At 38.7% G+C, this 14,968-nt stretch overlaps 1 protein-coding gene across 5 annotated transcripts in view; it reads left to right on the forward strand.

The window, feature by feature from the left end:
• The window catches only part of LOC110215619 (uncharacterized), a 69,905-nt gene that overhangs the window by 50,810 nt on the left and 4,127 nt on the right, over positions 1-14,968 (forward strand). The window contains exons 7-11 of one of the 5 annotated variants that reach the window (XR_013483066.1): positions 7,683-7,768; positions 9,648-9,731; positions 10,195-10,240; positions 11,795-11,920; positions 12,092-12,180. Coding sequence is in view for 2 of the 5 variants with exons in the window: in XM_078147055.1 (XP_078003181.1) it covers positions 7,683-7,768; positions 9,648-9,731; positions 10,195-10,240; positions 12,092-12,252 (377 nt within the window). In the remaining 3 variants the exon portion in view is untranslated. Of the gene's footprint in view, positions 1-3,972; positions 4,175-7,682; positions 7,772-9,647; positions 9,732-10,194; positions 10,241-11,794; positions 11,921-12,091; positions 12,290-14,968 lie in introns of those variants that run through there. The other 4 variants (XR_002326581.2, XM_078147055.1, XM_020997238.2 and 1 more) reach the window with 4 other exon arrangements.

Here is a 14,968-nt window from a genome sequence, read left to right on the forward strand (position 1 = left end):
TTTTTTTTAAGGCAGTGGGGTTAAGTGACTTGCCCAGGGTCACACAGCAAGTGTTATATGTCTGAGGTCAGATTTGAACTCAGGTCTTCCTGAATCCAGGGCCAGTGCTCTATCCACTGCACCACTTAGCTGCCCCTTTTTCAGTTTCTTAAAATGAATTTTCCAGTTGCATACTGCTAGTTGCCTTATAATCAGTTATTACATGGCATTTCACTGACTTTTCACGTAGTTTTATCACTTAGGTTGAACTTTTCAGTTTTGTGATCAGAAGAGTCGTCACAAATAGTGCCTTCTCTTCAATACTGTTTTGAGTGAGTGATATTATATGGGCATTCTTAATCTAAATAAATTCTGGGAGAATGAAGAGAGAAGATGAGAGTCAAATCGGACGAGTGAGTGACTTAGGAACTACTGAGGAAGCTAAACTTTATTTTCCTCAGAACCTGCCACCTTGTCAAAATTCTCAGTTGGCACATGACCCCTACTTTATCCTCATTCACAGTTATAATAAAATTGTGCAGCTCAGGTTGAACTATAAGAATAAATTAATCATTGAAAAAAAAACTAGAAATAGAAAAAAAACCCCTCAAGCCTATTCAAGCTGAGATTTGATCATCATCTTTGAAGGATGTTGTAAAAGAAAGGGAATTTGGACTAGATGGCCTCCAAGTTCCCTTCCCAATTCCATGACTTGATGAAGTTTTTTTAAAAATTCATTTGTATATAAAATGCAGTTGATTATGAGGTGTACTAGTATATGTCTAAATAATTTAATATGAAACCTTTTTTTATTCTGAAGAAAAAAATCATATACTATTATTTACGATACCAGCTGACATGAAATTTAAAAGGTAGGCATGTTCAACTTTGCCCAGTGTATAGTGACCCAACTCATAGGGCAGTGATTCTTAACCTTTTTTTATGTCATGGATCTCTTTGTTAGTCTGTCCAAGTCTACGCACTACTTCTCAGAATGTTGTCAGTTGCACAAAATGAAATACATAGGATTACAAGGAAAAAAATTATATTAAAATACAATTATCAAAATATTGAAAAAAAAACAAATTCATGGGCTCCAGATTCAAAATCCCCATGGCAGAACAGCAGCCTAGCCATTCTTCTTTCTGAGCATAAGGGATGCAAACTGATTAAGCTAAGATGCAAATGCTTGAGTGCCATGTGTTCCATCTTTTTTAGGGATCCTAGCCATAAATTTCTCTTCTGTCAGGTTATTGTTTTCCGGTACCCTCCAGGGTACCAGGACTCATCTGCTATCTCTTACCTTGCTTGCTCACTTTTCCACTCTGTTCTTAATCCTTCTTTTGCTCCTTGACAGTCTCAGCCATCTGAGGCCCAAAAACATCTTACTAAAAATTGGCAATATATTTCATGGCCAGAAAGGCAGAGTTAGTGGCTTATTCTTGGTGTTTTTGAATCCTGTTAATGCTTTAAGGCAGTGATTCTCAACCTTTAAGGAATTGCTATGTCTTTTAATTTTCTATCCTCTTAAAAATACTATATGGCACATTCATTCATTCATTTATATTTGTTTTTTTTAGTTTTTTAAATTTTTAAGTGTTTGCAAAGTGCTTTATATCTTTTATCTCATTTGATCTTTATAACAACACTGTTAAGTGCTATTATTATCCCCATTTTGTAGATGAGGAAACTAAGGCTGAGAGATGTTAAGTTATGATAATCCTTCCTTAAACACTTACTAGGGGGCAGCTAGGTGGCACAGTGGATAGAGCACCGGCCCTGGAGTCAGGAGGACCTGAGTTCAAGTCAAACAGACCAAACACTTGACACTTACTAGCTGTGTGACCCTGGGCAAGTCACTTAACCCCCATTGCCTTAAAAAAACAAAAACAAAAAACCACTTACTAGCTATGTGACCCTAGCAAGTCATTTAACCTCTATCAGCATCAGTCTCCTCATCTATAAAATGAGGACAAAAATAGCATCTACCTTCCAGGGTTGTTGTGAGAATCAAATGAGATAATGTCTGTAAAGCACCTTGCAAATACCAAAGTGCTACCTATATGTTAGCTATCATTATTGTTGTGATTATTATTTTTTTATTACTGGTCTCCGAGGTCATTCTCTTCCCTGTCTCAAGGAGCTCGGTACCTGGCTGTCTGTCTTCTCCACAACTCCTGCCACAAGAGACTTCAAAACACATATTGACATTCTTTTAAATACTCTGACATCCCAGTTTCTTAGTCTCTTCAAATTCCATAACCTATTCCTTGACTCTTCCTTAGCCACACACAGTGATGGTAGCATCCCAGATCTCACAATCACCTATAAGTATTCAATTTCAATGATCAAAAAATTTGGCGAACCTCTGTCTGATCATAACCTCCTATCATCTCACCTTTCCTTTTGACTTGCCCCTCATAACCCCCCTATTCTTTGTCTTCATTGTGCCCTTTAATCCCTCTGGACTTTCTCAGGCTGTTACCCTGTTCTAACTTGACTTTCCTCCCTTTCCAATCTCAATTCTCATTAACCATCTCAACCCCATACTGTCTTCTATTCTCAAATTCCTTGTGCTCCATCCTATCCTATTTCCACTTATGCCTTGCCAAACTGAAACTCTGATTACTGCCCCCACTCTGCCTTGCTCTACTTAACTTGCTGCTGAATGAAGTTGGAGAAAGTCCAGCCAGTTAACCTAATGCATCCACTTACAAATTTGTTATCTAACCTCATTTGGGCCCTCACTCTAGCAAGGAATACTTTTACTCCTCCCTAACTGATTCCCTATCCCACTTGTTAAAAAGGTTATTTAAAACCTTTTCTCCTCAAACCTTCCATATCTTTTCCTCGCTCAATTGAGGACTTGTCTTGTACTTTACTGAGAAAGTAGGGGGCATTTCCTATGAGCTCTCTCTTCTCCACTTCTTTTCATTGCAAAGGAGATTAAGGCTTGGACCATTGGCATAGCTTTCTTATGTCCTATGTATGAAAGCCAGCCCATGAGGGGATGAGAGTTGCTCTTTCTCCCCCACTTACTTAACCAGTATACCAAGATGTTTAATATGTGGCCAGGGAAGGTGGTTCTCTCCTCTTTTTTTCCAGTCTCCAATAATGAGGTAGCCCTTTTCCTTCTAAGGCCAACTCTTCCACATGTGATTTTTATCCCATCCCTTCCTCTCTTCTCTAGCAGATTGCCCTCTCAGTCATTGCCCCTCACTCTGTAATCTTCATTTTCTCATTTACACATTCCTTCATCATGCCTTCAAACATGCTCAAGTCTCCCCTATCCTTAAGAAAAAAACCAAAGAAACAAACCAAAAAACCTTTATTAGACCTTATCATCCTCTTAAGTTATATTCCTATAGTATTTCTCCCTTTCTCAGCCAAACACCTAGAAAAAGCTATCTACACTCATTGCCTCTATTTCCTCCCTCTTGTTTCTCAACTCGGCACTCTGGCTTCTGACCTCATCACTCAACTGAAATTGTTCTCTCCAAAGTTACCAGTGTTCTCTAAATTGCCAAATATGATGGTTTTTTCTCAGTCCTTATCCTTCTTGATCTTTCTGCTGCATTTGACATTTTTGACTGCTCTTCCTGAATGCTCTCTTTTCTCTGGGTTTTTAGCTCTTCCCCTGCTTGTCTGACTGACTTTCAACCTCTTTTGCTGGCTCACTAAATATGTCATGCCTCCTAACAGTGAGTGTACCTGTAGGGGTACAAGACTCTCTCCTGGGACTTCCTTTCTCTCTAAACTTTCATTTGGCAACCTCATCAGTTCTGTTATAAGTTGGACCTGATTCAGGCCACTTTGGTATGTCACATTTGGAAGTGCAATGAGATGAGACACTTGTGGATCATCTAATAATTGTTCATCCTTCATTTTTGAAGAGTTCCAATGACATCACAGAGTGATGTTTTGATTTACTCTCGAATTGGATTGAAGTGAGGCAGAGTTGCACAAAGTCATCAGCCTCACTCTCTCTTCCAGAGTCATTGAAGTCCAGTGGCAAGACAAAAGTCAAGATGGCTGAAGACAGCCCAGGATCCAGTGGATGACCTAAGCATCTTCAATGTCTGACCAAGCTCTACTTGCTCCATAGCTCCACGTGTGCTTCAGCCACCTTTCGTGGCCTTTGAAACAAATTGTTCTCATCCAGCCATTGTGCCAGAGAAGTCTTCATATGCTTGGGGTAGGCATCCCCCTAACTCACTGACAGGTTGGAAGCCTGTTGGTTACCCTTAACCTGGTTTAGCCCATCTGCCCAGATGTTTTACCAGATTGTGGCTTCTACACCTGCTGCAGCTTCTTGGAGCCACAGGTGAGAGCTGGGTGAATCAGGTGAACACTAAAGGTGGACGAGCAGCCCTGAAAAGGACTCAGCAAGCCCTCACACTAGAGGTGCTAGTCCTCCTGAACATCCCATACATCCCCATCTAACGATTAATAAAAAGAGATATACTTAGCCATAGCACAGAAATAATACTGAGCAAGGATGTGGAATTAACCAACTTGAGCCAGCTTCTCTGCCTCTGCACTGACCATCCTGGTATACCAGGCAAGCGGGACAGAGCAACTTTTACCTCCTTGTAAGCTGACTTTTTTTTTTCTTTTTGGGGGGAGGGTTAGGCAATGGGGTTAAGTGACTTACCCAGGGCCACACGGCTAGTAAGTGTTATGTGTCTGAGGCCAGATTTGAACTCAAGTCCTCCTGAATCCAGAGCCAGTGCTCTATCCACTGCACCACCTAGTTGCCTTCCCCCCCCCCTTTTTTTAGGCAATTAGGATTAAGCGACTTGCCAAGGGTCACACACCTAGTAAGTGTCAAGTGTTTGGTCTGAGGCTGGACTTGAGCTTAGGTCCTCCTGACTTCAAGGCCAGTGCTGTATCCACTGCACCACAAAGCTGCCCCTGTGAGATGACTTTTGTACTTAGGATATCAGAAAGCTATGTCAATGGCTCAAGCTTTAGTCTCCTGAACCAATTAAATTTTGAGGATGTTTCCAATACCATTTAAGGAAAAATTAATCTAGCCTACAGATAAAGCATTACTTAAGCATTATGTGTTTAGCGCTGTGTTAACACTGGGGATACAAAAACAAAATGGCCTACTCTCAAGCTTATATTCTAACGGGAAGGGAAACATACAGGCAAGGTAGCTGGTGTGGAGAGTGATTTGGAAGAGAATTGAGCAGTGTGGCTAGGACCGATGATGGTGTGGTGGTTCTGGGCAAAGAATCACTAGTCATCATCTCAACCTCAGGGGGACAGTGCAGCCAGTGTGGTACAATATCCTAACCCCTACCTTCATGGAAGTTAGGATAGTTTTTCCTTAACTGGTATTGAGACCATCCTTGAAACTTAGCTGGCTCAGGGATTAAAGGCTCTGGCTATTGGCATTACTCTCTGGTCACCTGAGTGCAAAGCAGCTGTGGGAAGTTCCTGGTGTGCACTGATACTTGGCTGGTGGAAAACAGTGGGCAGCTGAAGCAAGGAGCAACACAGCTAAATGAGCTTGAGCTGTCCTGAGCACCTGTCCTTGCTGAGTGTCTTTCTCTTGCTGTGGTGGCTCGGTAAATCTCTTTTTGTTAACTAATGAACGATCTATGAGTGCTTCATATTGTTCCATTACTAAGCCTAAACTCCTAGAGGACTGACCTGCGTAGACCCAGCTCAAAACACCTACATAGCAAATGTCGCTCCTCAGACGAGCTCCCATGGGTTTAATTACCATGTCTGTTCCGATGACTCACAGATCTATATATCCATTCCAGTTTCTCTCCTGACCTCTAGTTGTGAATCACCAGTTGCCTGTTTGACATTTTAAAGTACATGTCCTGAAGGCTACTTGAAGTCTTGAAGCTTGTTGAAGAACTCAGTGTTCCCAAACTGAACTCATTATCTTTGCCTCCAAACCACCTACCCATCCCCTCTTGAATATCACTATTTCTATTGAGAGCACCATCATCTTTCCAATTCCTGGGTTCACAATCTCGGTATTAGTCATGACTCTTCACTTTCCCTCAATTCACATCCTCAGTTAGCTGCCAAATCTTGCTTCTGCCTCCATAGCTTCTCTCATATCCAACATCTTCTCATTACCCAGATGGCTGCCATATTAGTTCAGACCCTCATAATGCTCACCTGTAGCATTACAATAGCTTTCTAATTGGTGTCCCTGCCTCCAGTATCTCCCCATTCGAATCCATCTTCCACATAGCTGCCAAAGTGACTTACCTTGAACACATTTCTGATCATATCACTTCTCTACTCAGTAAACTCCAGTGATTCCCGAGGTAAGAATATGGGATATAACAGTTACTAATAGTGGCTAGGTCAGAGTACCTGATCATATGCCCTGGGAGTCCTGACTACTTACAAAATCTAGACTAATACCTTTAGGAATACCTGCTATACAAAAGAGACAAAAATAAATGGTGAGAACCTAAACATTCTATAAATATTGTAAGAGAAATGTTAAGAGGATTGTTGAAGGGACAGGGTGATTCTGACTTAGATTTCTGGGATGGCTACATGGAGAAATCAAGTTTTGATCTGTTTTTTTAAAGAAGGGAAAGAACTTGCTTAGGGAGAGACAGGGTAGGAAAGAATATCCAGGCTGAGGATTTTATTGGATGGGAGTAATGTTAGTGAAGCAGTAGATTTGTTTGACTAAGTCAAACTGAAAAGTGAATGAACAAATAACTGGTGTACCTGAAAGTGGCTAGAATTTAGTAGGAGAGGAGCCATGTGACAAAAATTATATCTCATAGTAAAGATGTGGTGTCGTGCACATTTGTTACATGTAGATTAACACTGGGTGATAAAGTCTTGGAGAAGATCTGGCTGTGGCTCTGCCTGAATTTGGCCTTGGCAAGATTTAGTACTAAGCAATATTTTTTGGTTATCTAGGGCATAGCTAGTATGTATGAATTTGTGACACATTATAAGCAGTTCTTTAATCACCTACTGCTTTTCTTATCAGACACCCAAATGTTAGAAAAAGATCAATTCAAAAGAATACTTTAAAAAATATATACTGTGATGTTTTAAATGTACTGATAATACGAAGGGGAAAGGGAATATGCATTTACATAGCACCTGCTATGTTTCCAGTTGAGGAAACTGAGGCAAACACAGGTTAATTGATTTGCCCAGGATCACACAGCTAGAAGTCTCTAAGGTCAAATTTGAACTCAGGTCTTCCTGACTCCAGGCCTACCACTCTATTCACTGTGCCACCTAGTTGCCTCTATATATCATAGGAAAAGATGCCTATTTTGTTGTTTTTTTTTTCTTATCCTAGGTACTGCTTCTACTTGATATGTATAAACTACAAATATTTAAAATTTACATATGCATAGGGCTGCATGTGTGTAATAAGCATTTTCTTTAAGTCCAAATGATTTTCATTAATCAACAACTTCCTGTTATTCTAGTATCTGGAAACAGTTCCAAGTTTTAATCCACATTTCCAAAAGATTTTTAAGGGCAAAGGCTATCTTATATTTGTTCTCTATAATCTAGTTATAGCTACATCTAAATCTATCTGTTTTTATCTCTATATCTCTAGCTAGATCTATACCTAAATCTACCTATCTATCTATATATCTAAATATATCTATATCTGTATTCCTATGTAAAGTAAAAGCCCTCTGTGACATTAGTGACGAAGTATATCCTATTTCATTTTCTTACAGAGTCTTTGTTGCTTGATGACTATGTAGTTACCCTCGACTGGAAAACATTAAAGATGATCTATTTACAGTGGAAGACATCAGTAGAGGTATATTGTTATGCTTTTAAAGAAACCCTTCACTAACTGAGACCTTAAATACGCGCGCGCGCACACACACACACACACACACACACACACACACACACACACACACACACTCCACCTTAATCAAAAACAGCTGGAAAGAAAACATCTATTAAGTTTGGATATTAAAGCCTATATCACTGGTTAAGGTAGGGAAATATATGGATGGATGATATGACTGTGTATGTTGTACAACTAGTTAACAAAATAAAGTAGCATTTGTTTTCTTAGATTTTCTGTAAGCTGAGATCTTTTAAGAGGATTTCTGTATTGTGGCTATCCATAGCATGGGATTCAGGGACTTTGTCTAAAGAAGGGTCTCTCCATTAATTTGGATATATACAGGGTGTCCCAAAACTCATAGTGTAGTTTTAAAGCTGCTTAAGCTTAAAACTGCATTATGACTTTTAAAACACCCTGTATATATCTATATCTATGTCTATACCTATATCTATCTATATCTATTTATATCTCTATATCTACATATCTGTATCTTTATATCTACATTTATGTCTTTATCTGTATCTATCTCTGTCTATACCTTTGTCTATATGTATCTATTTGTATCTATGTATCTCTATCACTGTATCCATCTGTATCTGTCTATGTCTCTGTTTATCTATATCTGTATCCACTTCTATCTATATAGCTCTATCTCTATATCTATCTATATCAGGGGTGGGGACCTGCAGCCTTGAGACCCCCCCACATGTGGCTTTCTAGGTCCTTGGATGCAGCCTTTTGATTGAGTCCAAGTTTTATAGAACAAATCCTTTTATTAAGGGGATTTGTTCTATGAAATTATTATCTACATTTGTATCTTTATCTGTATTTGTATCTATCTCCATGCCTATACCTATATCTATCTATCTATCTATCTATCTATCTATCTTTATCACTATATCTCTCTCTGTGTCTATCTATAGCTATATATCTCTATCTCTAAATCCATATCCATATAAATATATGTATACATGTATTTATATATATATATATATATAATATATACTTTTTAAAAATCCTATTTCCTTTCTTTTCTTTTCCTGATCTGATTCTATTTTGGATGTCATATAAACTGGACAGGCAGTGTGGTGTATTGGATGGAAGGCCAGCTTTGGATGGCCTAAATTCAAATTCTACTATGATACCTACTAACTCTGTGACCCTGGGCCAGTCCTTTTACCTCCTGGTAGGACAAGCAGCTCTTGATGGCTATAAACAATAGAGAGGTCGATGATATTGCATGGGTAGAAAGAGTTTTCTCTGCCAGTAGTTCCCAAACCTGTGAAATTACGGATCTTTACAATTTGTAGTTTTGGAGAATTAGTTGCCTAAGTCACTGAGAAGTTAAGAGATTCCTCAGGATCGGTACTATGTCAGAAGTACTTGAACCCAGATCTTTCCATCTAGCTCTCTATCTATTAATGGGGCTATCTATGTATATGTCTAAACCAAAAATTAGATGCTTATTTTACAGATTCGAAAATCATTCATGAGACTTCAGTGGTCCTCTATTATGATACAAGATGTCGTTGATCCATTTATTTTGTCAGGAAATTTCACTGATAGATGTGGGAAGACTGGGAAGGTAGAAACCTTATAAGTCAAAATTCTACATATCCAATATAATTTTGGCCCCCAGTGAGGGTTCAGTTAATGTTAAGTGATGATGATGAGAGTACAGGTGAGATTATTCTAAAAGTATGAGTTATTGCCTCTGATGCCCTCAACCTATGCCTTTTCTCAAAGCTCACATAGCTCTTTATTTAAACTTGTTTTGTGTAACCTTTCATGTATTATTTGGTATTATAGTTGTTTGTGTATGTCATATTCCCCCCTACAGTGCTTTGAGCTCCATGAGGACAGGAACCATGTCTTATCTAAACTTTGTATCTTCCCCCGTATGCAGCACAGTGCTCTGCACACAGTAGGTGTTTAATAAATGCTTATTTCGTTGGATTTGTTATTGTTGTTGTCCGTTGAATTAAGTGTGCCCAGAGACATTGTTAGTGCATCTTGAAATCAAAATTATAACAATTGAATTGTAATGGATCATTGGAAATCTAAAAGCTCAGGATAATAGATGTTTCTATTTTTTTGTGTGTACGTAAACACTGTCGTGAAAGCAGTAGTTTATTTTTCCATTTATTCAGACAAAATATTTTTTTTTCTAAAGACCTCTTACAGTTTCTGATCTGCTGATGACAGTCTGAAAAACAGCAATATTTTAGCAAGTAGAACTATCATTTTTCATTGTGCTCCATTAGGAAGTTTTTAGTTCCTCTTAGCTCTGCTCCCCTTGGGAGGTCTCTGATTTGAAGCTTAATGGCAATGCAAATTGAACACCAAATTTCTGTTCAACATATGCATTTTATCATGATGATTTCTAGGAACGACAGAAGAAGATTAGAAAGGAAAATGAAAATTCCTTGATTGGTAAGTACAGTTTATCCCACAGGACTCTAAGCCCAGAAGGAAATAAATGCTGATGTTATTTGGTGTTTAAAAAAAAATGTTATTGCCACACTATTCTTGAAAACTAAAATACAAGAAATTTAATTTGTTACTATAGCAACCTATGTCTGCTGTTGCAAATGTAAGACTTTCTATGAATTTAGTTCCTTTTTTTGGACCATAGCAGTGTTGGTACTGTTGGTGTTGAATTTATTTTCCTAGCTTTATTGGATTGAACATATTTTATGACATTCTCTCAAGAGTTTAAAGAGAGTTTTTTTTGTTGGATTTTTTTTTTGGAAGGAAGGGAATTAGGAATGTGGATAATGATTAAGTAATTTTTTTTTTGAAAGACCCTTAGGAAAGTAGGTTAAAAATGTAGAAAAGCTCGTGTTCACATGAGAATATATTTTAAATTTGATATCAAGCTAATGTTAAATAAACACATTACACATTTGTTTGAATGCCAATTGTTGAAATAAACACAGCTGTCTTTATTCCGTATGCACAGAACTAGAGGACTGCTTCTAACTGATAAGAAAATTATGTACTGTACATACACCATATGTTATCTTCAGTCATTTTAAACTAATTTATTTAAGCTAACTTATTTATCAAATCATGCTGTATATCCATTCTTCATTTATAATTATATATTTAGTTGGTTGAAAAAAAGTGTTAGAATTCTTAGGACAGCAGTACTTGGAAGGGGAAAGAAGAATTAAGGCATTTAAAAGAAAAGCTTAAAAATTGCCATTTGGGAATATGGGCTATACTTTATATGGCAAAAGATAAGAGGTTGTGGGGGAATTGTTAGGAAGATGTGCAAAGAAATTATGGAAGTTGGGGAAGTGAGAAAGATCAATCAATTAATCAACATTTATTAGGTGCCTGTTATGTGCTAAGTTCTGGGGATACATACAGAAGCAAAAGACAGCCCCTGCCCTCAAAGAACTTACAATTTAATGGGGGAAACAACATACAAACAAATATATACAATGCAAGCTATATAAAGGATAAATAGGAAATAATTAGAGGCAAAGCACTGAAATTAAAAGGGGTTGGGGAAGGCTTCCTGTAGAAGGTGAAATTTTACTTGGGACTTAAAAAGAAATAATTTTAAGGTGAAATGAAGAATGCTAGGAGGACATAACGGATGGTCAGTTCAGAAAAACAAGATTGAGTAAGAGGTGAGTTACGGCATGTCGGAAAAAGACAATTTTGGAGGTACTAAGGGCAGAAGAGGAAGGTCGAGGTTGACAACAGAGAACAAATAGAAATTCAGGAAGAATGGATTAGTTAGAGAAGCCAGCCATCCTTGGTGAATACCCAAAGGTCTAGGCTGCCACAATGTTCTACTCTTGCATGTTAAGACATTATCTCCATATGGCCTCTGGTTTAAAAAAAAAAGCATATACACTACATGCTTATTAATACATATAAACCTACAATTAATAATAAATTTATATGGTTATAAATTAATAATATTATTATATTATCATACATTATTTGCTAATTAGTTATGTTCAAATTTAGTACATCTCCAAAAACATTTGTCATATTAACTTGCTGGGTCCTGAAGGAATGGGACACTGAAGTGGTAAACTCTATTTGGATGGAAGAGGCGTCTAAGGATCTGGGAAAAGGAGCATTATGGCAAAGGTAGTTCTTGGTTTGGGGAAGGTGGTGGAAGGCAACTGCATCTGCAGGTCAAGGGAGGTTGGGAAGCATTGTAAGGAAGTTGGGTGCCAAAAGTGGGGTACCGAAGAGGAATTTTGCCTGCTTTGCTATTTTGCCTAGGGCTAGCCCTAAATTACAGTTTTTTCTTTGTAGTTAATGCGACTAGCCTTCATGATACAGAGAAACCTGATCATCAAGAGAGTCAAGGATATTGTAAAACACTTTCAGAAACAAACTTTTCCGAAGTCAACATAAAGGATAATTTCCAGGCCAATACAAGTCCCATTTTGGAAACTACATCCAGTCATTCTTGAAGAATTATTTGAATAAAATGCTGCATCAAAGAGAAAGGTAACATTCTGAAAATGTTTTGTTTTACTAGCCTCTGAATCCCCAGATATTTATCAAAATGAACAATTTCTCTTTTAAGAAGAAAATAGGACTTATAGGCTATGTAGCTTATTAAAGGGTTTGAAAATTAGATGAAGGGGATAATTAAAGAATCACACAATTTTAGAGTTGGAAGGTATCTCAGCTGCCACCCAGTTCTAACCATACCTGAAAGGAATCCCTACCATCCCATACTCAAAAAAGTGATTATCCAGGCTCTTCCTGAAGAGTTCCAGTGATAGAGGACCCATTGCTACCTGAAATAGCCCCATCCACTTATATATGGCTCGGATTGTTAGCATATTTTTCCTGGTGTCACGCTTTAATGTGTCTCTTGGCACTTCCCACCCGTGGCTCCTAATCCTGCCCCCCTGGAGTCAAAGAAAGAATGAGGCCAATCCTTCTTCCTCTTGATAGACCTTCGTAACCTTGAATAAGGCTACCGTGTCCTCCCAGAGTCTTCTCTGCTCTAGGCTACACATCCCCAGTTCTTCCATCTGATCCCCATTCCTGGTTGCCCCCTGAGCATTTTCCCACTTATCAATGTCCTTCTCTAACGATGATGCACAGAGGCCAGGACATACAGCATACAGATGATACCTACTTATCCCTGTGTAGCACAGACACTGGCGTTCCCTCCTATCCCACACCTGGACCAGCAGGGCAGGTCCCCAGAGAAAAGGTACTGCTCTGGATTTCGAGTTATGTCTAGTATTAGTGTTCACACATCCCCATCTTGTGGGTTCTGTCCACTATTTATTGACCAGTTAACTTTAGCTATTAGTTTTTACAAAGGGGTATTTACTAAGAAAATGTAGCAAGAACCAAATTATAAAAGTTTGCAAACTAAGCTACCTCACTCTCTGTGGAGATGAGGCTCAAACTTAAAATGGTTGCTACAAAACATTCCTCCATCAAGTTTACTTCTAGGTGTAGCATAAATAGGGCTGTACTAGACTGACTTGAACTGAATTAGGAGAGCTAATTATTAAATTTTCAGCATGAGCATTTATTCCTCAGAAATCAACAAATGCTGCAAATCAGGGCTTGACTTAATGTTTTATTAATTGTCTGGGCTTAAGAAAGCAGTGGATATGGGCAGCTAGGTGGCACAGTGGATAGAGCACTGACCCTGAAGTCAGAGGATCTGAGTTCAAATCTGGCCTCAGACCAAACACTTGACACTTATTAGCTGTGTGACTCTGGGCAAGTCACTTAATCTCAATTGCCTTAAAAAAAAAGCAATGGATAAAATGATAATAATATATATTAAAGCTAAAAGTACATTGTGCATACAATTTTTTGGAGAACTGTTTGTTAAACATTTACCAGCACACCCCTGAGTATAGCTGATAAGAGGCGTTATTCCTGTGTAGAGACAGAATATGATGTTTTTGGCTAGATTGATTCATTGCTGAGCTGGATCAAGCAACCCACTCCTCAGGGCTGTCTTTTCACTGCACTTGCTAATGTAACTATTGGTAGATTTTGCTACAGACTCCAGTTGCTAGATCTATGCTGACTCTTCTTATCATTTGACACCCACAAGATCATAACCAGGTCTGTTCTCTCTCTAACACTCATTCAACTATTATTATTATTAGTAAAGAAATACACAGACAAAAGAAGTATCAGACATGCCTTCACAGCCACATTGTGGCAGGGTGGGGAGCTATGGAAGTTGCTCTTCTGCTGCTGCTACCTCTCCCCAGGTTTGGAGGCTTACAATAGTTCTTGCCTAGTTCACCACCTGGGAAGAGGGAGACGTTTTGTCATTCAAGCCTTTTGTGTGCGTATTGGTTCAAAGGCCATTTGTTTGGGCTCAATGGCCAACTTAAAGGCCTTTCTTCGTCTTCCAGTAAGCCAACAGACAACAGTCAGAGCATGCCTATGCCTACCCTGAAATGGAGGGAAAAGACCTCTCCCTCACATAGTTAGGCTCACCAAGCTACCATACAAATATACAACAAGCAGAGAACACTGAGCATGCTCCAAAGACTGGGCTTTCATTGGTCAGTTTCCCCATTACACCTGGAAGTCATGCTTCCCTTAACACAAGGTCACCTTAGCTTTTCTTAGGTGCCACATCACACTGCCAATTCATCTTCAGTTTGTAGCCCACTGAAAACCCCAGATCCTTTTTCAGACAAACTGCAGTCCAGCCATGCTTCCTCCCTTCTGTACTTGTGAAAAAATTGATTTTTAAAAACCTTGTGTAAGACTTCACATTTACCCCTGTTGAGTTTCATCTTAGTAGACTCAGCCCAAAGCCTTAGCCCACCAAGATCTTTTTGAATCCCTGCCCCCATTATTCAGTGTATTGGCCGACCCACTGTCCTTCCCACCCCAACTGTGTGTCATCTGTACATTTGAAAAGTGTGCTATCTCTCCTTTTGTCCAAATCACTGATAAAAATTTTAAATAGCGCAGGGGCAGGGACAGAGTTAGTTTGCTATGTCCTAATCCTACAGTATGACATTGTGTTCTATCCCTCCTTCTATTTTAGGGTAAAAATAATAACCAGCATTTCTATAGCACCTACTATATATGAGGAACTGTGCTAGGCACTTTACAAATATTACCTCATTTCTTCCTCACAACAATCATGGGAAACAGATGCTATTTATGATATCCCCATTT

This window comes from Phascolarctos cinereus, unplaced genomic scaffold (genome assembly GCF_003287225.1).
Source record: "Phascolarctos cinereus isolate Bilbo 61053 unplaced genomic scaffold, phaCin_HiC Scaffold_726;HRSCAF=1367, whole genome shotgun sequence".
NCBI classification, from domain to species: Eukaryota; Metazoa; Chordata; class Mammalia; order Diprotodontia; family Phascolarctidae; genus Phascolarctos; species Phascolarctos cinereus.